This window comes from Talpa europaea, assembly GCF_964194135.1.
Source record: "Talpa europaea genome assembly, chromosome: 11".
NCBI lineage: Eukaryota > Metazoa > Chordata > Mammalia > Eulipotyphla > Talpidae > Talpa > Talpa europaea.
This window is the reverse complement of record NC_140078.1, coordinates 30,596,179-30,622,411: the sequence shown is the minus strand read 5'-3', so window position 1 is coordinate 30,622,411 and position 26,233 is coordinate 30,596,179. Positions and strand designations below refer to the sequence as shown.

General features: G+C 33.4%; 1 protein-coding gene across 4 annotated transcripts in view; it reads right to left on the bottom strand.

The window, feature by feature from the left end:
• The window catches only part of MACROD2 (mono-ADP ribosylhydrolase 2), a gene marked incomplete at both ends in the record, with an annotated part of 1,814,301 nt that overhangs the window by 1,747,546 nt on the left and 40,522 nt on the right, over positions 1-26,233 (bottom strand). For all 4 annotated transcript variants that reach the window (XM_084247233.1, XM_084247234.1, XM_084247235.1 and 1 more), the window contains one exon: positions 6,838-6,945. In XM_084247233.1, the coding sequence (XP_084103359.1) occupies positions 6,838-6,945 (108 nt within the window). The remainder of the gene's footprint in view (positions 1-6,837; positions 6,946-26,233) is intronic.

Here is a 26,233-nt window from a genome sequence, read left to right as displayed (position 1 = left end):
TTGACATAATACAGAGCTTTTTTTTTTTTCACTTATCCCACAGAAACCCTGTTTTTTGTCTACCCTCAAATGAGACATATAGAAGAAACCAAGAATCTTACAGTTGTAAGCTTGCACTTAAAGTGTAGCCAAATAGTTCTTCTCTATCCTTCATCCACATCTGACTACTCAAATATAATCTGCAGGTTGGCCAATTGACTAGTGGATTCTAATTCTACTAGTGCTTAGCAATAAATACAAATACCTTTTGCCATAGTCCAATTTTTATATTCATGTGACTTGTCAGAAGTTGCTCATACTTCAATCTAATGAAAAGCTGAACTTGATAATGATGCTAAATGACATTTCATGAGGCCCAAAGGCCATCTAATGCTCATGTGCAAACTTATTTAGAATTCACCTACTTTTTTCCACAGTGGTGATTTTTAAACTTTTGTCAAGTTTTGGTATATAGCTGAGGAGGGAAAAGGAATGATATACAGCAATTTTTCCCCCTTCACCTTATTCAGTTTGAAAGGGTTCTGTGCTAGACCTGCAGAGGAAGAGATAAGAGGTGATGTCTGAATATCTTTGTCACTATGCTAAAAATAAATGCTCCCAGAAACTTCACAGTATCATCCCATAAAGAGTTTGTAGCTAGCGGCTTATTGTTTAATAAATGTTTAAGAGGTCTGAAAATTCAGTAGATTCATAATGAACACTTGGTTTTAGAACTTTGCCTTTCTCCTTTAGACTTACTTCATTTACTGAATTTTTCACTCCCTTCATTTCCAGCCATGTTATCAGAAATGATGAGATGCCATCTTTTTTAATAGCTGAGTAGAATTCCATTGTTATATAAACATTTTTTTCATATTTTAGTATTTGTGTTATCAATAGGATCCTCCCCATCAGGTATCACCACCATAGGGAACCCATCACCAAATCACCTATAGTCTACCACCATAGTCCATTGTATGCCACATCTTCTTAGTCAACTCATTTGTCACTGGGCACTTAGGTTGTTTCTATAATGTAGCTATTGTAAACAGAGTTGCAATGAACACGGGATTACATATATTCCCTTGGAGTAGTGGGATAGATACCAAGGAGTGGAATTAAATACCTAGGAAGGGCCTCCCTGGTGGCGCAGGTGGTTGAGCACTGCGCTTTGAAGCTGTCTGCAGCCTCTGCAGCGCTGGTTTGATCCCGGCTGGCCGGCGAGGGTCCCACATGGCACAGCAGACCGCTCCTGTCCCGCCCGCTGCTCCCCTCAGCAGTGTATTTCAGTCATTCTGCCTGTTCTGTTCCCCATTCTGTCTCTGGTGAATCCTCTCACCTTCCTGCACATCTGGCCTGTACCCCTGTCCTTGTGTAAATGAATAAATAAATCTTTAAAAAATAAATAAATAAATAGATAGATAAATAGATAAATAAATACCTAGGAAATATTTGAAAAGGTAGACAAATGCTAGAGGTTGGGGGAGGAGTCACAGCTTCTAAATTTAAAATATACATGTAAAAGTCACAATAATTTATAATTATACATCACTACCTCGTACCTTTCATGAGCATAAAATTCTAAATGGACTTTAATATAAATTAAATGGAGTTTAATCTAAATGGAGTTTAAAATAACCATAAAAAGTTTCTTTGGTTGGGAAAGACTGTTCTAAATTCAATTATCATTGCCATTTGTGACAACATAATGAGGCCTTGAAGGAATTATGATAAATGAAATGAATCAGACAGAGAAAGAAAAATACTTTACCATATGGATCTCACTTAAATGTGTATAGTAAAAAAATGAACTAACTAATAGAGAAAAAAAGACTGGTAGGATGCAAAGGCAAGAAGTGTGGGATAGACAAATTGGGAGAAGGGAGACAAAAAGGTAAACGCTCCGTTATAAAGTAAATAAGTCCTGAGGATGAATGTACAACATGGTGACTATAGTTCATAGTACCTTATCACCTACCATATAAGCTAGCCATCCCATTCCTAGGTGTCTACCTGAAGAATAGAAAAACACTAATTCAAAGGGATGTATATCCTCCTACATTCATTGCAGCACTATTTATAATAGTCCAGTTATGGAAACTACCTAAGTGCCCAAAGATAGGAGTGGATTAAGAAGATGCAGTATTTATATACAATGGAATACTACTCAGCTAAAAAAAAAAAAATTGGCGTCTTGTCATTTGTGACAATATGGATGGAACAAAAGGGGAGTATGCTAAGTGAAATAAATCAGAAGAAAGACAAATATCAGATGAATTCACTCATATGTGAAGTATTAAAGAAATAAAAGAAAGCAACAGACAAAACTAAACCAAAACAAATTCTAGACATCTGACTATAGAATTGAGGTTACTAGATGGGGAGGTTAACAGCAGGGAGCAAAGAATGTAGGTGGCCCAATGGACTATGGCATTGGTGGTGGGTACAGTGTGATGATAAACATTTGAAGAGGAGTGAACCAATAGTTCTAAATTATATACAGTGTTCTATTATATATCCTTGCTACCTCAATAAGATAATATAATTTGAAAATAGGTATATTTGTTCCCAGTAAGTATTATAACAAAAAAATTCTAACCAAGCCTTTCTCCAAATAATAACAATAATAACAATACTGTATTGTATACTTGAAGGTTGCTAAGAGAATAACTCTTAAAATTTCCTATCACAGGGGAGAAATAAACTTTTAACTATGGATGGCTTTCAATCAGACACTGTGGAGATTATTTTTTAAATAAATAAATATTAAATCACTATATTGTACACCTAAAACCAGTTTAATGTTAAATGTCAATTATATCTCAATTATAAATAAATAGATACAATTCAACTAATACAAAGCGTGGGGAGAACAAAATTCAAAAACTGAAGAGTTTGAAAATATAAACATTCTGAATGCTTGAAGAGAAGCTCATACCATAAAGGTATTTTGAAATAAAATGTCATATTGGAAAGAAATATTAACAACATGTATAACAGAGGTTTACTTTTGCTTATATAAATTTTCTCCCAGTTAAAGGGAAAAAATCTCCAGTAGAAAGCCTACCATTGGGGCCTTGCTGGTGGTGCAAGGGGTTTAGCACTGCACTGTGGAGCAATCTACAGCCTCTACAGCACAAGTTCCATCCCCAGCCTGCCAGGGAGAAATCTACATGGCAAGGCAGACCCCTCCTGGCTCACCCGCTGCTCCCTTCAGCAATGTATTTCAGTCTGCCTGCCTGTTCTGTTTCCCCACTCTGTCTCTGGTGGATCCTCTCACCCACCACATCTCCTGCCTGTACCCCAGCTCTTGTATGCATAAGTAAATAAATCTTAAAAAAAAAAAAGAAAATAACATGAAGCAAACAAACCAAAAAATAGCCATGTTAAATGCTCAATAACTTCTTTTAAAAATCTCAATATAATAATTAAATAGCATTAATCATTATTAAATTGATAGATTTGTAATTATGTAATCTAGTATTTATAAGAATTTGAACTTACATATTACCTTTGAGAAAGTATATTATGACATTCTAAGAAGCAATGGATACAAAAAGCATTTTTTAAAAAATTTGATAGCCTTTTACTTATTGATTCTTTGTGAGTAATATATTTTGAAGAAATAGTCAGAGGTGCTTATAAAGATTTTGGTATGAGGAACATTTGCTGTAGCTTTATTTTCAGAAATAAAAAATGGAATGATTACCATTTAAAATCATGTTCTTAACATTTAAGAATATGAAAATGTGATCCATATAACTGGGGGAAAAGAAGGTTGCAATAAAGCATCATAATATTTTTGCCAAGTAAATAACAAATATGCATACGTTTTAAATGCCATAAGATACAAAATAGTATTAATAGTTAACATTTCTGGATTAAAATTTGACATATTTTATGTCTTTAAACTTCTTTGTATTTACCAATTTTCTCAATAAAGTCATTAATGACATATTCAGAAAAACATTTTTAATTTATCAGTACTATAAGACATTAAATGGAACTTACTGATAAGGCATAGCAATGATCGAAAAGCAAACCATTAATTTAGCCCTATTTTAATGTGGTTCTAAGACTACTTTGCAGGATTTTTTATATCTATGTTCAGCAAAATGACAGATGTTGTGTGATACCTCATATAAATAGAACTTATGGCAGAAATAGGTTTTGAGAGGTTTTTTTTTTTATTTTTCCTGAAATTGCCTTTTATTTTCCAGTATAGTTTGAGAATTAAAAAAGGGAAAGTATCATTTCTAAAACTGTTTTGGTCTTCCCAAAATAAGAATGAAGTAGCAGTTGTGCTAACAGTCATAATAGCAACTTTTATAGTATGATAGTTTATTTGTTCCTATGTGCTGCTATCTATGGGTAATAATTTATTATACTTAGGTTTTTATGAACCCAATAAGAAACTATACAGAGCAACCCCAGTTTCTAATTCTCAGCCACAGGAAAATAATATTTATATTTTTTACCTTAATATTTTTTATTACACAACTCTTAAGATGAATTATAACCTACAAAATGCTGCAAAATTTGATTTATCAAATTATATCATTCATATTTATTAAAATATTTTTCCTTGACCTTTATCATATAGTATTTTTAAAACAATATAGAAAATATCAAATATTGGCATAGATATAGAGCAATGCTATTGGAAGTATAGTGTAATGCATCCACTTTGAAAACCACATGGCAGTTATCTATTAAAGCTCATTTATATATATATATATTCTATGACATAGCAATTCCACTCTCAGATATAGACCCAACAGAAGTATATATATATATATATATATATATATATATATATATATATTCACAATAATACATAAAAAACACTGATTTTATGCAAGTGAAAATTTCCATAATATAAAATTTTTTGTACCATATAGTGTCCCACTACCTGATTTACCTATGTAAATACTAGGTCATATTTAAAGAAATACAAGGTATTTTGAAAAGTACATTATTAGGAAGAAATTTAAAATATCAAATCATTTCCTTAATGCAACTAAGACCAAGTGCTCCAATGTACTAGTAAGGATACATAAAGAGAACTATGGAAGTTCTATAGAAAGTGATGACTGGGTTGCTTTGGTACCTTGACTGGGGGCACTACTCATTCCCCATCACTGAAAGCAGCTCTGAAATTTCCTGCCATGTTCTCTTTGTTACCAGAAAGGTAGTACCTGTTTCTCTCCTTACATATCAGGTAAACAAACTGCATAACAGAAAGCTATGAGTGGAGTTATTACATAGGAAAAAGGAAGTACAGCAGTATCAAAAGAAGGAAAAAAAAACCCAATTAATGCAAAACAGAATACAAAGGAACTCATAGTCGATTCTGAGAGAACAAGTTGGCTAGACTTCTAGACTTCCTGTTAGGTTGCAACAACAATGCTATCTCCTAAACAGTGTCACAGTTCTCCTTGAGACCCTTCTGTTCATCTATCAAGTGTGTCCTACTATGCAATAGAAATTTATTTATCATCAGGGAAAACCCTGAGACAATGTTGAACTGTACCTACATTCTGCACTCCAAAAAGCAGAGACATTCAAGAAATTACTCCCCCTCCCAAACACACACACCCTTTATGTTCTAGGAAGCAGCATACTGCAAAGAACCAATCTTTCTCATATGACTTAGATAAAACTTATGAATGATACCTATTAACCTATGACAAAGTCAGGACATAGACCTTGCAAATTTCCATTCTTTGTCTCATAAGTTAATAGCTTAACTGTTTGACCCTACTGATAATTCTGTTTGTTCAGTACCTGTTTACTGGACTTGAGAAAACTTTAAGCTTTCCTCCTTCTTTTGGCATCCTGAACTTTACCATTCTTGAGCAAAGGAAGTAGAACAACCCCTTCTTAATTACTCCTACCAAGAATCAGCTAATGTCAGGGGAAAGATTTCCATAATAAACTGGTACAGCATGCCACTCATTCATCCCATTATTCCCCCATGCACAATTCTTTCTGGATCATATACTCCTACCTACAAAGGAAAAGCCCTTTTCTGGTTGATCATTGAAACACTTAAGAGATCTGATAGTAGAAATGGCTTTTTCTAATTAATAGTCTACCTTCTCCTATTGCAACAGTCCTCTTCCTTTTATTTTAATCTTTTTAAATAAAACCTCACATTTTCTAAGTTAATATTTTTATATTTCACATTTTGATGTGAAATAAAAAAGCTTAACTTTACAACACACAAATTAAAACAAATATATAAATAAAATATTGACATTTATTTTCATAGAATCACAACTATTATGTATTTCTGATAGACAGCAACATAATAAAATATTTTAGAGATATAGCCCAATATAAATAAGTTATCATATTTTTCCAAATGTTCAAATATGAAAAGAATGAAAAGAAAGCATTTCATAACAAACATGACAAGTTGAGACTCAACAAATGAAGATTAGAAAGAGGACAGAAAGGAATAATTTCTTTATATTTTTCTTTTGTCTGAATTAGTTCAATCACTCAGAAGAAGGAAAGAGCTTGATAAACTTGTTGATATTGGCTGATTATTAACTTGAGCATGAAACCAACAATAATGCAACTACTCAAGCTCTTTCCAAAGAACTTTCACAACTCTCTATCACATCTCCATTAATCCAACAGCCTCGTCTCAATTTAGCATGTACAGTTAGCACATTAATTGCAGCAAATACATAAAATAGATCCTCAATGTTTTTAACAAAGGAAAATATATAAAAATATCTTTATAGCAGGAAATATTTTTCTAAAATATCTTGAGTCCTGTTTGGAAAAAAATATTAAACAATAAGTACTTTGTGTAACATATACATGACCAAAAAATCAAGTACTCACCCGCATTGACTATAGCATCTACTTCTAGCAGTGTGATGTCACCTCTATAGAGAGAAACTTTTTCACTCAAACTTTTCTTCACCTGTGCTGTTTCCTGAGAATTTTCTTCTGTAATAAAATGGAATATACTTTAATTGCAATATTCTTAATTCACTGAAATGGGTCACACTCTGATACATTAGGCAACTTTAAATAAGTGTGTTAAGTACCAGGATATAGCTTAGTCTAGTGCAAATCCCTCAATACAAATGCAGTGTCACATATATAATGGCATTCAAAAGTGTAAGTATTATTGGGCAATGAGAAATTCAACATATATTATTAATATTATTATAAAAATATTAAATTTACAATAAAAGTATGTCTCATTAGTTCCACAAGGACATAATAAAAAGATATACAACTACTAAAGTAAAATAAATTTTCACAATGAAACTTATTCATTTTATTTCACTTTGTTCCTTGAAAATAATATTTACTCAGGCAAAAATACTTAGGTACACTTCTAAGTAACAAACTGACAGGCTAGAAAGGATCAAAAATATTTATTTGAATATGTGAAAATGCTCCTTTCTTATCAAATTGTATAAACCTTTCATTCTAGAGGGCGCTGGTAGACTTAAAAGAGAAATAGCTCTAACCTGCAAAAAACAAAACAGTAAACTAGTATTTTTTTAAAAAGCAAAAACATTGTTCTAAAACCTAAAATATTTATAATTATGTGTGCATATATATGTATTCATATATACAACCTGATCTATACATTTAGAACAATACTATAAATTTGAATTTCAATTATTTTTAACAACAGCAATGTTGACATATTATAAAATGTTATATGAAATCAACATTTTAAAATATATTAAGTTGCTATGCAAAAAATAGGCTTTTTAATATATCTACAGAAAAGCTGATTTATGATTTTTTTAAACTTAAATCATTTATGATCTATGTGGACTTTTGGGGAGGAATAATGCTATTTATTCACTAAGACACTCTTAAATGAGTTTGCACTTCAGGTGTTTCTGGAGGATTAGAAGCTACAGGTTATAAATCACTTACATTGTCTTTGGATCCCAATAGCCAAAGAACAAATTAGCCAATACTAAGGAAAGATCTGTGGAAAAGCATGATTTGAGGAAAGCATCTAACGCATCCTCTTCTTTGCAAGGACTTCTCTACCTGAGGATTCTACTAAATATATTCATTGGTGGTAGCATGGTGGTGCCGCTGCTGGTGGTGATAAAGCTGGTAGTGATAGGTAGTAGTGCAGTAATAGTAGCAGCAGCAGAAGAAGAAAAAGAAGGAAAGAAGGAAAAATGTGGGGAAATCGAAGAGTAGAGAAAGACTTTCAAAGACCTCAAAATTTTAAATATTCATGATAGAGTTTATCATTTCAGGGACTTCTAGAGTACTGTTTTCCCCTGTCAGATAAAGCTAAGAGCACAGATTTTACTACCAGATCAATTCTGTTCAAATACTGTCTCTGACAATTAACAAATAGGTAACCTTGAATAAATTATTTATTCTTTTAATGCCTGTGTGTAAATTACTGACTCCTTCACAGTTAAAATGAGTTATAATGCTTAGAATAATGTTTGCCACAAAGTAAACTCTCAACAAAAACCACCTTTTTTTAAAAAAAAAGGTAACATTGTTTCATTATGCATACTCAGAATACATGGACCATAATAGTTAGAAATATTTTCAAAATATGCAATTATTACAAATAAAGTATCAATATATTTAATATGATTATTAATCCTTATCAGTGAAAAACATCAAATTTTGTTTGTGTTTCACCAAGCTGTCAATGCCTGGCCCCGTGAAAAAGACCTCCAGTCAGAAAACTATGCATTCCACAGGCACATCAGTTTCTATTCTCACTGCTTTCACCAAATTAGAATATCATGATTCCCAAATAAAGAGTATTGGATGACAATAAACATTTGGTGGTTTTGTTTCACAAATCCATGAGACAGTAAATTGATAACTATTTCACAAATGAAAGCAAAATGGTTGATAATTTCAGGTCAGAAGACTGAGTAAATAGATTCCTAAGCCTTCCTCTAGTTTCAATAAGCTCTAAAAAGTATGTCTTCATTTTCTCACGAAGTATTACGCATGTGATACTGCATATGCATGTAATATTGCACTTAAAAGATACTGACTTATAAACATATGTAGCAATAAGAAATCCTATATTATCAAAAAATTAGCAAGGATATAAAACAATGGTATACTGAATTTTCAAAAAAATAAATGAATAAAAAACAAAAATCCTCAGCTGCTCTAAGTGCTGAAAAGGTGATGACAAAGTTCCACACAAATACTGAACGACAAAGGCATATATTTTAACAACCAACTATAAATATAACAAAGTTACTGTTAGCGGTCACTTCTTTGGTATGAATAACAATATACTTCCTTTCTTTTCACACAACTGTGTTCTATCAGCCCTGATCTCTGTGTATCTTTTCCCAAATCCTGAGTTTTCAGTAATAACTGGGACAGAAAGTTGACATTGATCCCTTAAGGACACTCTACATGTGTATACAGCACTGGTTCATATTTTATGCATAACTGACTTTATCCAACTTCAAGTTGAAATATCTACCAGTGTGCACAAATTATATCATTTTTCAAGGTCATACAATACGAATATTGTCAAGGAAAAAAAACAGTGTTAGGCAGGAGTTAAACTAATAAAACAGTTTTTATGCAGGAACTACTGGAATAAGGGACAAGAAACCTCAGCATGAAACTGGGGTCAAGTTCCAATACAGCAAGGACAGTTTGGATTTATAGTCAAGAGGAGAGTGGGTATTGGTGGATATAAAATGACTGTGGAAACACTGTGGGTAACGGAAGATTTTTGGTTAAATATACTATTCTTGCATAAGTTAGGTCAGAGTGATCAGATAGCACATGGTTTGCAGAATTCGATCAGATATCAAGGACAGGGCAGTCTCTTTAAAACTGACTTAATAGGATTCTAATTAAAACTTCACTATGCAGGTACAGAAAGCACAGAGCCTAATTAAGAAAATAATTTAGAAGAACATGACTAAAATTTAGTTAAGGAGTCTTTGTCAGTCCCTTCTCTTATTCAAGGAAAGTAGAATCATTCTTCTTTCCTTTGAACATGAGTCCATTTCTCATTAGGTTGTTTTTGTTCGTTAAAGGCCAGCTGAACCATCAATTGAGACTTGGAAGTACAGAATATTTGTTAAGTGATTCAAGCCGTCTGGATTTAATGAGGGAAACTTCTATGAAAAGAAAAAGAAAAAAGATTAATGGTTTGAGCTCACTGTAAACCCAGTTTCTGAGTCCAAAAAGAAGATAGTTGAGAAGTTTTAAAATAGTGAGCTCAAAGCATCTTTATTAATTTGCATGACCTTGATGATGTCATCAGGTGTTCCAGTGAACTTGCTGAATGGTCCACACAGGAAGGCACAAAGGTTGCCCATACATGATCTGTTGTGGTGACTTCTTTGAGATTATATCAGGTAATCCAGTTTCAGCTTGCAGGGCATTAGGAAAAGGGCTAGTTTTTTGTTTTCAGTGATGTTAAATTAGAAGGAGGAAAGAAAATTGGAAAACATTATTTTGGAGAATTATAGCTATATATTGGAGGAAACCAGAAGAAATGACAAAACGTGTAAGACAGTGAACAGGACTAGAATTTAATAAGCCACAATGGTACACTACAGTTTTCAATTGAAACATAAAATTTCTCTCTACAGTTAGCCCCACCCTTTCTTTTTCTTGTTTACAAAATAATGTTGGTGTCATTAGATTTGTCAGGATTATTTACTAGTATTATAAGAGTAGTAATCGATCTCAGTAGTAAGTCTTTTGCGGTTGATTTGCTGGAATTTGTCATAAAGAATCTGAAGATTTAGGGCCTCCCCAGTGGCGCAGCGGTTGAGCATTGGGTTGTGAAGCTGCCCGCAGCCTCTGCAGTGCCAGTTCGATCCCTGGTCCGTCGCTGGGCGAGGGTCCCACATGGCGCACAGAACTCTGCTGCCACCCGCTGCTCCCCTCAGCAGTGTACTTCATCTCTCTGCCTGTTCTGCTCTGTCTCTGGTGAATTCTCTCACCCTTCCGCACTTCTGACTGTACCCAGTGCTTGTATAAGTAAATAAATAAATCTTTAAAAAAAAAAAAAAGAATCTGAAGATTTTAAAAGCCTCTTAGGCCAAGAAGCTCTACCAAGAACTCACCATCCAATATAATCTGTTTTATCTATAGGTTAAGGTGAGCTGCAATTCTAAAGATTTCCAAAATATTAATACCCTAAAGTTCATAGGCTTGCCAGTAAATGACTTTTCTTATTTATCTGTAAGCTTGGAACCCTGTAAACAGATTATCAGACTAATAATTTTTCCAAGATGGCTTTGTAATTATGGGCCCCATAAAATCATCTTTAGTTCTGTAAAACTGTCTGATTTTATGTGATATTATGCATAATTCCCATATATGATGTCCCACTCAAAATCCTGGATATAATCATTTTTCCAACTATGCTGTTACAAGGAATACAGATTCTTAATGAACATATGTAAATAATTTTATTGCTTAAAAATAAGTATGCTCAATACAATTTCTGAATTCCAGAAGGATGATGAGGGGAGAAATGAAAAAAAAAATGTTTAATTTCTTCTTATAAAGTATAGCCTGCTAAATTGTCATGAATTATAGAGGGAAATTATAAAGGAAGATGCAGGTCAAAACCACACTGAGATGCCACCTCACACCTATAAGAAAGAATGTAAGCTGGTGCCAACATTTTAGAGAGCAAACTGGACTTAATTTAAATGAAGATAAAGTATGATACAGCAATTCCACTTTAAGCAATCTAGCTGAAGAAAATAAACTATCGGGCTTCCCTTGGTGGTGCAGCGGTTGAACACTGGGCTGCGAAGCTGCCTGCAACCTCTGCAGCGCCCATTCGATGCCCCGCCGCTGGCAAGGGTCCCACATGGTGTGCAGACCTCTCCAGCTGCTCCCACTGCTCCCCTCAGCAGTGCATTTCATCAGTCTGCCTGTTCTGCTCCCCACTCTGGCTCTGGTGAATTCTCTCACCCTCCCGCACTTCTGACTGTACCCAGTGCTTCCATAAATAAATAAATAAATATTTTTTAAAAAAAAGAAAATGAACTATCAACTCAAGAAATTATATGCTATGGTATGTTTATACAGCACTATTTATCGATACAATAGTTCCAACATGGAGACAGCTCACTTGTCCACTGATAGAGGATTGAATCAAGATGTAGTGTATCCATACAATGAAAAATTGTTCAGCCATAAGAAAAGATGAAATAGTGCCATTTACTGCAAAAATTGAATGAGATCATGGGAATTATATATAGTAAAGCAAGTCAGAATAAAAAATACCAACATTAGGTGTTTATATAGAGGACAATATAATAAACCAAAATACTGATTAAAAACTACAAGCACTTATAAATGAAGCGAGGCTTCTAAGGTTAAGAGGAAAGGGAGGGGAAGGAGAAAGTGCTATGGGAAATCAGGGATAGCGGTGAAGAAGGAAGAAAGGAAGAAGGGAGAGAAAAAGGAATGAAGGGAGGGAGGTTAGGAGGGAGGGAAGGAAATTACCTTTACCAGATACTATAATTTTTAATGTGCTATATTTTAAAGAAAAAAGAGAGTTCCTTAAATAAAACATCAAAGAATCAGCATGTTCCAAAACAATAGCCACAAAGATCATAATTATTCTACATTAGGTCATTCAGTTTCATAAAACAGATTTTTTTTTTTTTACGCAGAATCATTTATTAAAACAACAAGGAACCAAAAAACCCACATTTCTTAGTCTGTCTAACCAACAGCTATATTAAGTAAACTTATTTACTGAAATCTTGCTATGGGTTCTATATGCTGTTCTACTAAATACTTTTTATAGTATTTTTGTTCAGTGTAATTGATTCTTGTTCTACTGAAACTTTGGTTAGCAGTTTTATGAATCCATTAGCTCTCCATTAGTTCTGGGTTTCTGTACTCAGCCCAAGAGGTGTGGTCTCAGTTATTTAAGCAACAATGCCTCTAGAAGCCTGTACCTATTCTACTCCTTCCCATGGGTCTCTGAGATAATCACATTAAAAATGAAGCAATCTTGCCTTTAACTGATGGCAGGAGCTTTCAGAAAAGAATCAGAGTAAAACAACTATGGATATTGGCCACGGATAATGATCTGAAGAGAGTTCATTATAAAAATGATACAATTGGTGAGGGAATTTGATTATTTCCATGACATACAATGTTTAAGGAACTAGAATTAAGACTGATAACATACATAGGCATATCATGAACAATAAGGGTACTTTCAAGCTTCTATTAATATAATTTCTCAAATATCTATACTAATAAAATTATTCACACAAATGTAAACCAGGGAAGGTTAAGCATGCTTACTCTTTGACAATATTTCCCTGACAGTTTAGCATATCAAATAAACCAAATTATTTTTAACATTTCTTCTTTATAAGGTGAAAGAACAAATCTCTTGCGATTTCCCCACGGGGTCTTTGGGAAATTATCAATCTCAGTCAGATCAAGATTTTTAGTCTTCCTGGCTCTCTCCCATGTATACAGGAGATATAATTATTATTAATCATCTCTATGCCTTTTTTCTCTGCTCAATCTAACTGATTTTTTTTTTTTATTATTTGCCAGCCTGGAAGAACACAGAGGATATGTGGGGTGATTTCCTTTGTGTACCTACAATTTGGCAAGCCAGCAAGAAGATCTAACAGATTATTGGAGCTGCTTATGTCCCCAAAATGGCTACAGGAGGAGGAGAACTCAGACTTCTGACTATGCCAGCAAGCAAGGTAAAGATTTTAGCACTTCAGACTACTGACCTTTCCCCCTGCATAAACCTAATGGAAACCTAGTGGAGGGAAATCTTTTTCTCTAAATTTAAAGATGAGTAAGAAAAACATTTTTCTTTTTAAACTTCATTCCCTCGTCTCAGTTGAATAATGCAAAACTTTTCTGTCCCAAACCTTTATGAAAAGAGAATTATATATTGGTAAAGATAGCTTTGGGGGATGACCTTTTTGGTTTTAAGAAATTTGTCATCAATGTTGGCTAATCCACTGATATTTATTTTTCACAGTAACTTGCTTTCTGGAGAAGTGAGATTTGGCTGTGTTGTGTTTATATTATATGTAATATGCTGTTTTGTAACATGTTTCCAACTCAAGGTCTGAGTAAAGATCTCCTCTGCCTTAAGATGCTATTCTGAGCTATTTAATGGGTAGGAATTTTAGGTTATAGGTCATACTGGTTTTTCCTCATGCATTTTTTTTTCAATCTTGAGTTTTGAGTAAATGGAAATGCCCCCTTCATATCCTAGCTTCTTGTTCTTTCAACTGTGAAATGACTGGATTCTGAATTTTTCTAGTAACTTCCTATGACTTTCTAAACTAATATTTCCAGCTTTTCACCCAATCTTTTAACTTTGGATTGATTGAAAATTAAAACTGTCTTTTGAAAGTGGAGAACTCTGTCAGCTTCAGAGAGATTACTATGATGACTGTGCCTAAACATGGCTATTGCTATTTTCCCAAATACTTCATGACATCAAATTGCAAACAAGGAAACCAATGTCTGTCTGCCCTCACCTCATCTGAGATAATTTGACCCCAGATATCTAGATATCTTCTCAATTGGCTTCCCTCAGTACTCCTGACTGGACTTATGGTTTGCTTCAATTGTTACACTATTTTTCTTCTGTTTCCATAGAAATTGCTTAAACAATATAAGCTTACATTTGGATCCACCTACTAGATGACCTCCAGAAATTAGACACAACTATTTAATTGCATGACCTATATTTAGCACTAAGAGACTGGTTCTATGAAATAATTGAAGAACGCACCTTGTGAGTTTTGAGACTTCTTGAAAAGTTCTAAAGGGAGGATTGTAGGGAGCAAAAATCAGCCACCCCAAAACATGTCTTTGGCAAGAGTTTAAATTCAGGGAAGGGCTCTGAAGGCTTAGTAGAAGCTCCTTTTGATGTCTATCACAATTTATTTCTAAAAGGGTATTTTCTAGGAAGACAATCCCCTTATTTCAGAAGTTCCTATATTTCCCCCAGTAAATACCCTAACTGACTTCTCCTTTACCCCACAACCTCCCTTGTCCTCACAAGCTACTTAATATGGCATCTAAAGCCACATGAATGATTTAGTCTCTCCCAAAGCCATATGAATGATTTACTCTGTCTTTTCCATACAGGAGTTGATAAACAGGCATAGTAACACACATGAAACAGTACTACATATATAAATGTTAGCTGGCAGGAAGAAGAAAATTACTATTAACTTGAAAGTTTGGGCAGAATTTCTTCCTTATGCTACATATGCTATCTAGCACAAAACTCTGTTTGCAAAAATACTAATTGACTACACTCAAACACCCTTCTCCAGGCAGGAAAACCAGAGCTGACTCACACAGTGAGCTAAGAATAAAGAAGAAAGTTCAGAAAACACTAGAATTTGAGTATATACAATGAAAAAACCCAGAGGTATGCAAGAGTCAAGAAAATGATCAGAGAGAATGTGAAGGACACCTGATAATGGAAGCCAGCACTCCCAGTGCCATTTTTAAGAGGAAAAAAAAACAAAAAAACAAAAAAACAGGTAAGCAGCGTATCCAGAGGAACCTAGTTTAACTGACCAGAACTGCCATAGTTGAGAGTCTACAGCTTTCTAGCATGTTCAGCATTGGCAGGGCCCCAGAAGGGTCAGTCAAATTTAAATTAGCAAAGGTTAAACTAACATACATTGGAGAACTATTTGTTCTTGTTTTCCCTGCAGAGTACTATCACCTGCAACAAACTTCGTGCTTTCTCTGTATTAAGATAAACATGAAAACAAAAATGCCAAAATCATTTTCTTTAGTCTAGCACTTTTTTTTCTTATCTGTGTCAAATAGTATTTAATTTTCTGCCAGGATTCTTTGGATATTATGGTAATAATCACTTTATACAATTATTAATCTTGAATTGTCTTCATTCACAAGCACTCTTCATTTATTATCATTAGTATAATTCAGTTATTAACAGTTGAATTTTATTAGTCACTGTGCCAGATGCTATGCAATGGAAATTAAACATACAGTTGTTCCCCACCAAATACAGCAGAAGAAAAACACAGACCTATATATAGTCAATAAATAGAATGAGGAGGGTGCCTGAATAGTAACATAGATCCCAAAGGAAGCTCTTAAAATCATCTTGACCTGAACTAAGACCGTGGCAATGGAGATATGAAAGAGCAAATGACATTCATATTAAATAAAATGTTAGGACATCAGCGGAGGAGGAAGGATGGGTAATTGATGAGGCTGGCTTTCTGGTTCCTGATCTGGGTGGTCATAGGAGGCAATGCAGTAGAAAAGTGAGTCTGGGAAGGAATGAAATTAAGTCACTCTGGGATATCTTAAATTTTAATTTCCTGCAAAAAATTAAGTAAAGGTTTTGTTGTATGTACAGTTCTTGGTGCTCAAAGGTTTTCAGACTAGAAATGCAGACTTAGTAGATATCACATAGTAGAGGCTTTGGGTAAAATCATCCCAGATACATGCATAAAGGAAAATGGATCAAAGGCAAAACACTGGAGAACACCAACCTTTATAGGTAGCAAAAGGAACAAACATGAAACAGATACAAAGAGCAACAACTTAGAGAGACATGACAGAATTGGGAATGAGCCTGTGAAGGAGAAAGTCTAACAAACAAGTGATCAGCACCTTCAAATGTCAAAGAGAAGTAATTGAAGGACTGAAATTACCTGGTATTTTCAGGGTTTAGTTATAACAATTTCATCACTGGTGAGCTTAGAAAGAATAGTTTCAATAAAACAAGCATTTGGATGTGCTACAACCAAGCTTAGACTGCTAATGCCTCAGGAGATGACAGAGGAATAAGATGGAATGAATCTATGTCCCTGAATGAGTATCTTCCAGATGACCTGAAATATTCCCATGAATAGTCAAAAATAAAGTTCAATCTTCAATCCATGGAATCTTTGATAGGTGTCTTCATTACAAAAACCCAACCTCACTTGTCCATCCAGTAAATAAACCACAGTTATCTAATCAATTCCTTTTTTTAAAGCACTTAGGTCATTCCCCATGTTTTATTGCTAAAGATATCTACAATATTTTTATACATAAATATTTGAACATAGCTCTGATTATTTTTTCTGTTTTCAACCCCTAAAATAGAACTACTAAACCATAGAAAGGTTTTTGATGCATACTGGCAGATCACAATGCTTTAGTTACACAGGGGTGAGAAGAAAACATCCCTATCAGAGAAAAGAAAGGAACTGCTCACATGCTGAGATGACTTTTAAAAGAATAATGCTGTGGGGGAAATCCTCTACAATATATACCAAATCATCACAATGTGCAACTTTAAATAGCTTATAATGCTGTCACTCATACATTTTCAATAAAACTGAAAAAAAAAAAAAGAGAAAAATGTGTAAGGCCTGAAAAGAGGTCACTGGTTTAGAAGCTCTTTATTTATCCGAACATGGCTGAGAATTATAGAAGTCAGATTTCATTACGTTATGATCTTTATTAACTCTTTCAAAAGTCACCCCTAACTCAATTGTAAATCCTTCCAATTTTACTTTTCAAATATCCCATATTCATTTTATCATCTTGACACTCACTGAAGCTGCCTTCATATATTAAAACATTAAAATAAACTAAATCAAAAGATAAATATCCCTGGGCCTTGTCAACATGATTTTCCACAACTCACCGATCAACCTGTTGTCTTAACAAAAACACCTCTTTAACGCTTCTGTGTCTTTGCAAATTCTATTCTAACAAGAATGCCATTCCCTTTCATCCCTTTGACAAACTCATACTCATCTCCTAAGAGATAGCACAAATTTCAGATGTTTTGTGCATTCTTCTCCACTACCCCAAATGACTTTGCCATTCAATATATTAAATAATTATCATTTACTTTATAAGTGAATCTCAGTCTCTGAAATGAGAATACCAAGGCTAGATTCATATCATTTGGATATTTGAGTCTTTCCAGATTCCTAGCACAATGAATGACACATTGCAGATACTCAAATATTTATCAAGGGAGGAAACAAAGGGGGGGAGCATGGCAGAAATGGATGGAATAAAACAAGAAACTCTTCCCTAGGATATTTCAAAATCAAGCTAATCACTTAATATTTTAGTGGACAATAACAAAAAGTTTGTCAAATTAATCCAAGTTTCTATGCAAAAACAGTAATGACTTGTACACATTTAAATTTCCTACTCCATAAGTTACTAACTCCAAAGTTTCTGACTTTAATTCCATTTCTTTAAGGTAATTTAACCAAGTATGTTTCATAGAACACAGCAAACTCTCTGGGAATAAGGATGAAGATATTTTTATTTTAACAAACTTTAAGGTGATTTTTAAGCACATTAAAGCTGAGGACCACTGCTCTGAATTAATATTAGATACATTTAATCACTGACAAAATCTTCAAAATAATATTGGAGCCCAACAAACTTTTTCAAACTATACACACCATTCATAAAAAGCAAGTTATTAATTTACTGACCTAAAGTCTTTCTAATTTACTGTTGCCACACACATGAAAGGATATATAACTTCTAACTAGTCTTAAGATGCTGATAATGATAAATTACATAAAAATTATATATATGATTACTATTTTTGAAGTCATAAATCTGCAGAATTTAAGGAAGATTATGAACTCTGCAATTCTAGAATTCTTAAGGGAAATAAATATCCTGAAACTCTCAAACTTATACTTCAAAGATTTTTACATGATTAAGATTAGATTTTCAGTCTTCCAAAGATTAAAGCTTTGAAAGTTAATTATTTGTGAAGCAAGAAATTAAAATACCTACAATCCAGTACCATTTCTTCATAGAAACTTACATTAGTTTACATAAGCCTTTGTTATTCCTCACTAAAATATTTTAAGTGATTAGCTTGATATTGAAAATATCCTTTGTAATTGTTTTACTCCATCTTTTCCTGCCATGCTCCTCTAGTCTTCCTTTCCTTTACTGATATGTAAAATCACACAGATTTGCAAGTCACCAAACTAACAGACATGGCAGCTCTGAAGGAAATACATAATAAAATTCATTTTAATTTTTTCATAGGTTATCTTGACAAAATATACTACATATTACTTTTAAGTATTTTCACATATGTAACTGCATTTAAAAAAACTTTAAAAACTGCCTCAATTAAAACAACTAATAACAAATGAAATGGAAGGGATTTTTTAGCAGCAGATTTACCATCCAACTTCTTTCAGCACAGTCTTCTAAAAGTTACAATCAATTGTATACCTACATGTAAAAATATCATCAAATATTTTTTGAAACAAAAAAAGCAATTTTTACAATGTGAGAATGCATAATGTTCACACACCTATCATGTACATACATATATAAATGATGAGCTGAAAGAAGTGATACGATAGCTTCAAAGTAACTGATATATATGAAATACAGTGTCCCTTCTATTTAGTCATATATATTCACTCATAAGAACTGCCAACTGATAAATGTTTTCATGACTATATAATTAACATGCCAAGTACCTAATTAAGAATGCAAATCTTAACTGCTGAAAAACTTGTCAACCAATTCATATGTCAGTAAATCTATTGAATTTTTAGGGACAAAGATTTTTTCACCCAATGGCTTCATTAAGTGGTCAAGATATACAGTCTTAATGGATAGACTGCCCCTATGCAAATTTTTATAGAAAAATCATTCTATAAATAAGTCTCGATAACCCAAGGGGAAGAACACTTGGTTAAGTGGACTGGTCATAGGCACCAAAACTAAAGAAAAATATTTGGGTTCTTCTTTTGAGCTCATGGATAATTGATAATACTCCTATTCTACCTCCCACCTCCAGGCAATCTTCAAACTACATGCCTTATAGAACTTCTACTCTAAGATCAGAAATCTCATCTGTAACTTCAGTCTAGTTGCTAAATGTATCCTTGACTTTCTTGATTTCATTGAAATGTAGCAGTCCTCTAAAAACTCATCAAGTGATTGCATGTGGAGGTTTTGATTTTTTTCTTTTAACAATAACCACATGTTCTCAAGGCTAAGAGGTAGGGTAGTGTTCCCCACTCCCACACCCAATCCACTTCTGTTCCTCCAACAGATCCCCCTAAGGAACACTCTCTTCTCTACTTCATTGTAATCATCCCTTATCTTCCCAGTCACTGCAGACCTTCCTCCTACCTCAAAGTAGTCTCCATTCTACTCCTGTCATTCTAGTACCTTCAGCACTCACTTGACTTTCTGGTTCCTTGACCGTCTGACCTACAAAAATCTCTTCTACTTCACCTCGCACATCCATTCCCACTCTATGTATCACTTCCAAAATCATAATCTCCAATATCTCAGTATCTGATAACTATTTCCTAAAATTTTTCTCACTTAAATTTATCAAGATCCTCATAATTAATCTCACCCTTTCTCATTGGCATCACAGCAAAGCTGCTCAGAGTATTTTCCATGTTTACTTTCTCCACATCTGTACTTCATTCTTTTTCATTGTTGAGAATTTTTTTTAGTAATTAAAGCATGAAATAATATATTAATATAAACTTTTTAAAGAAAATCACTTTTGTAAATGAACTTCTAAGTTCACCACCCAGTTTAAGAATTGAAATACCACCAACATATTTGAATTTTCATATTGTATCTCTCCCTTAAATTTGGTGTGGGTTATTCCTTTTGGAATTTTAACAATATTCATGTATTTATACATAACACATATAATTTTGGCTATTTTTTAAATTTATGTAAATGGAATCAAATAGTATATATTCTTATGTGACTTGCTTGTTTTGATCAATATTATGTTTTTGGATTCCATTATATTGATTCATATGGCTAGAGTCCACCAAATGTTGCTATGGAATATTATTCTATTTTACTTATGTGCAATAATTTATTTCAACTTTTTTGCTTGTATGAACCATAGTATTAAAACACAGCCCTGAGATGTATCCATGTATACATGTGCAAGATTATTTTGATTGTATGTACCTGAGAGAAGTAATGACAAATAGCTTTCATAAGTGATTTTACTAGTTTATGCTTTTGCTGAGTTATCCTTCAACCTTCTTCTATCTGGATTCTGACCCTATAAATCCACTCAAATGACTCTTGTCAAGCTCCCTCTGTGAATTAGAATATTGTGTGAAATCTAATGATGAGAACTTTTGATCCATATCATTCAAATTTTTACAAGCATTCAACAAAAATAATAATATAATCCCATGACCTATTATTGTTCTAGTTTTCTTCCTATATCATTAACCACTCCATCGCAGACTTTTGCTACAAACTCTAAATGTTAAAAGTTCCCTAAATCACAAAACTGAGTACCTTTTATTTTCTCTATACATGCATTCACAAAGGGGTATTTCATCTAGACACATCATATCCCCTGACATCTTGTCTTCATCAGCAAGTTGTTCTTTTTCCAAAATATATCTCAAAGCCATCTACTCTACATTTCCATGGACTCCATCTAGCCTGGGTCATCATAAACCACTCACTTGGCCTAACCTGTCACCATTTTCATTTTAATTGCCCCCAAAGACTATATTTGCCACAAAGGGAGCAATTTACTTTAATAAATAAAAGCTCACACTCCTGTTTATAAATACTTCATTGGTAAAAAATGATTATAAAAATAAATTGATCATTTCCCCCTATTGTCCATTTTTCTGTTCAGTCATAAATCACATATATACGCACGTTTTAACAGGGTTCCTGGGCAACTACTTAGGGACCTTCCTTCCAAACTTCCCATGCTATTGAGTGGCCATGTGGCTAAATTACAGCTAATGAATATAAGTACAAGTTACACTTAAAAAGAAATTGCTCATCTTTTATTCCCTATTTCCAAAATTATAAACATGGACATATAGAAAGTAAGGTGGCTTGGACCACAGAGTTAACAAGTTAACAAGTGATTGAAAATCAAAATAAAGGAAAAAAGGCCCTTAACAGTCTTATGGAAAAGATATAGCTACCAACTCTGGACTGAATTGCTACATGAAAGAGAAACTTCTATTTTATTTAAGGCCTTCACTTAGGGGTCATTTTGTTACAGCAGTTGAATCTACAGTTTCCCACTGCACTAAGCTCCTTACCATAGATGGAAGGTTACATGATTCAGCCGAGATGTCTTTCCACTCCCAGTAACTTTACTCCAATCCACTGAAATCCTGTCTTAGCTGTTCTTCCCCTAGATTTTTCACCAAGCCGAACCTTTCTATATTGCTATTAACTCAAACATCACCTCCTCAGAAAAACTTTCCCCATTCTACATAAAGTGGTCCCCTCTCCTCACTCAGCATCTTTCCCATTTTATCTTGTCCATGGCCTTTATCAGTCTTCAAAGGTTTGTTGATATTTTTTTGTTCTAGGTAAAGTATAAATACATGAAAGCAGAAAACCTGTCAAATACTATATCTTAAATACATAGTACAATGCCTAGCAAAAGGCACAATAAGTTAACTCTGAATAAAAGAGCTTCAAAAGATAAAATTCATTATTACAGAGCACTGGCCACCTTCAGCATGGATTGCTCTTAGCAATCATCATCATCATCATCATCATCATCATCATCATCATCATCTCTATTCTCCCTTTGTTCTTCAACTTTCAGTTTAAATGTCACTACTCTGACCAATTGAGCTTAATTCCAACTATGGCCCACCATTCCCTATCACTTCACCCTCCCTTCATATCACCCTTCAAAATAAAAAAAAAAATCTCCAAATATTAAAAATGTAACAAAATATATAAAAGGCTGCACTCCCATATTTATGGAAGCACTGTTTACAACAGCCTTGCTTTGGAAACAACCTACGTGCCCCAAAACAGATGACAGACTCAAAAAGATGTGTGTCGTATATATACAAATTGAATATTAGCCAGTGAAATCAAAGGTGAACTCAGGCATGCACTTGTGGCAACATGGATAGAATTGGAAGGGATTATGCTCAATGATCTAAGTCAGAAGAATGACAAATACCCATGGTGTCATTGTATGTGGTATATAGAGAAGCCAAATTATCAGTTAAAGACAAGCTTAACACAACCCTTGAAAGCCTAGCTGGCTGATGAGCTCAGGTACGCCATCTATCTTTCTCATTTTTATTTGCTGGAACAGTGTCTGGTGCTCATTAGGTGCTCAATAGATTTTTCAGTAAATAAATTATTGTAAATGTGGTTATATGAAAAAATGTCATTAACTTGAGATTAAATAAAATGCAAAAAGCAACTTAAAAATGAAATTTAGTATGAATCATATTAATCATCAAAAGAAGACAAGAGTGAGAAGGATGGGAGAAGTGAAATTGTTACTTAAATTGAGAAGCAAAAAATTATATTGATGTTAACAATTAGGAAAATATTGATTCAAATATTTGTAAAAAATGTAAGGATAATTTTCAGAATGAAAAATAAAGTTTAATCATCAACACACACAACACACAAAATAGTATACTAAATAGCAATAACGTCTAAAAAATTAAAGCTAATGTTTATGATTATGAATGAAAATGAATAAAAATTCCTTGCAAAAGTCTAAGACTGAAAATGTGTGAAAATTCCATAAAGGAAAAATAATAAAAGAAAAAAATTTTTCATGAAAATTTGTCAGAATGAAATAAAAATGTCAGAATATCAGAATAAATGAAAATAAAGTCAGAAATCAAGAAAAAAAGGTTTTGTTCTATTTTTAATGTGCCCTGCACCTATATCATGGTAGTGACAAGTTGGGATTGGATACAAGTAACTAGCAAAGGATATTACTTATTGAGAACCTTAATAAGTTGATAAAATTGTGACTAAGTTGTACTGAATTTCATTATATTATCTTTACATGATTTTTTTGTTTCTAGTAATTTGAACTTTTTATTGGAGTATAACATACATGCAAAAAATCTCATCAGTGTACTCAGCCATCACACATTTCAACAGAGCATTACTAAAAGTCCCAATATGGGGCCTCCCCGGTGGCGCAGTGGTTGAGCGCTGGGTTGCGAAGCTGCCCGCAGCCTCTGCAGCGCCGGTTCGATCCCTGGCTGCTCCCTGGCCACTGAAGGAGGGTCCCACATGGCTCGCAGACCTCTCCTGCCTCCCGCTGCTCCCCTCAGCAGTGTCCTTCAGTCCTTCTGCCTGCTCTGCTCCCTGCTCTGGCTCTGGTGAATTCTCTCACCCTCCTGCGCTTCTGACTATACCCAGTGCTTGTATGTATGTATGTATGTATAAACAAACAAATAAATAAATCTTAAATAAATAAATAAAAGTTCTGATACGATGTTCCAAATACTATCCCTTCCACCAACACAAAAAAGGTTTGAGTTCAAATCCATGGTTAGTTTTGCCTTGCTTTTGAAATTTTATACATGGGATTACATACAATATGCATTCATTTATGCCTACATTCTTATCTTTGCTGTTGCATGGAACTATAACCTGTGACTTTCATTGCTATACTCATGAATATACCACAATTTCATTGCTATACTCATGAATATACCACAATTTATCCACTTCACTGCTGATGGACTTTTTTTGTTTCCAGGTTTTGGCTAATGCAAATAATGGTGCCTTGAACACGACTGTATCTGTCTTTTGATGGATATCTGCATGAATGCCTGCTGAAACTGCTGTATAGATTGTACAGAAAGAGCTTAAATATATGCAGTCAGAATTTTCAAGTGATTCTCCTAATTTACACTCCTAACAGCAGTGAACGGGTGTTTGTTACCCACATTCTGCTGATAATCGGTGTTGTCCCTCTTATTTTTAGCTATTCTAGTTAGTGTTGTAATAGTATCTTATTGTGGTTTGAATTTGCGTTTCCCTAGTGAATACATTGAGCAATTTTTCACATATTAGCCACTTGAGTTTCTACTTTTGTAAAGTGCCAATTCAAGTATCATTTTCATATTTTTATTAGATTGTCAATTTTCCATGTTTACTTACAGTAGTTCTCCACACAATACAGATGCAAATCTTTTGTTAGGCATATGTACTGCAACTACCCACTCTCTATGCTTTTCTTTTTATCTCTTTTATTGCTCTCTTTTGATGATAGAAGTTCTGACTTGTCAATGGTCCAACTTATTGGTATTTTCCTTTATATTATTAAGTTTTATGTCTTTTTAAGAGATATTCTCCCACCATAATATAATGAAGATATTCTCTTATATTGTCTTCTAGAGACTTCATTACTTTACTTTTCATATCTGTATCTCCAATCATATGTGTATGGTGGGAAGTACAATCAAATTTCATTTTGTTTCCCATTTGGGTAGCCAAACGACCCACAACATTAATTGAAAAGCTTAATTATTTTTAATTGATGGAAAGAAAAATCCCATATGAAGAGATAAATTACAAACTTTATGCATCAAATAACAAAGTACTGAAACATACAAAACAGTGAGAAAAATGACAAAGACACAACAGTAATGCAAAACTTTAATATATTTCTTATAAGTATATTGACAGTTAAAAGTTAAAATATAAAAATTTGATCATATGCAATAAAGCCAATAAATATACAGAACTGTATACCCTACAGAGGACTTACCTTTTTCTCAGTCCTAGGGGAACATATTAAATATTGATCTTATATTTACCACAAGAAAAAATATCAAAAAATGGAAATTACATATGCATTATTCTTGGACCACATTATAATAAAACTAGAAATTAACAAGTATATTTTAAACAAACATTTCATGATTTAAAAATACTCTCCTAAAAAAACTCTTTGGTCAAGGAGGAAATCACAGTCACATATTTTGAACAATTAGAAAATAACAAAACCTGTATAATTCAAATCATATGAGATATATCAAAGCTATAATTAGGAGCAAACTTAGAATAATAAAAGCTTTCATAAAAAATAAATAAATGGGAGCATTAAATCACTAGGGAGAAAAACCTAGACAAGGCACTAGAGATAAAATATCTTTCAGTTAAAGTAGACAGAGCTCAAAATAATCCTAGTTGTTTTTTTAAAACAATAAAATAACATACACCTTCAATCTGATTAAATATTGGGAAAGAAGTAATAAAAGGACATAAAATTGGTAATAATAATAGAACTTTAATCAGATATGGAAGAGAGTAAAAGGTTTTCTAATAATATTTTTTAACTGGACGAAATTGGCCGTTCTAAAAGAAAACAAATTATAATAACAAAACTTGAAAAGACCAATAACAACATAAGAAATTGAAAAAATTATCAAATATTTCTCTGAAAGATTGTAGGTAAAATCTAACTATATCA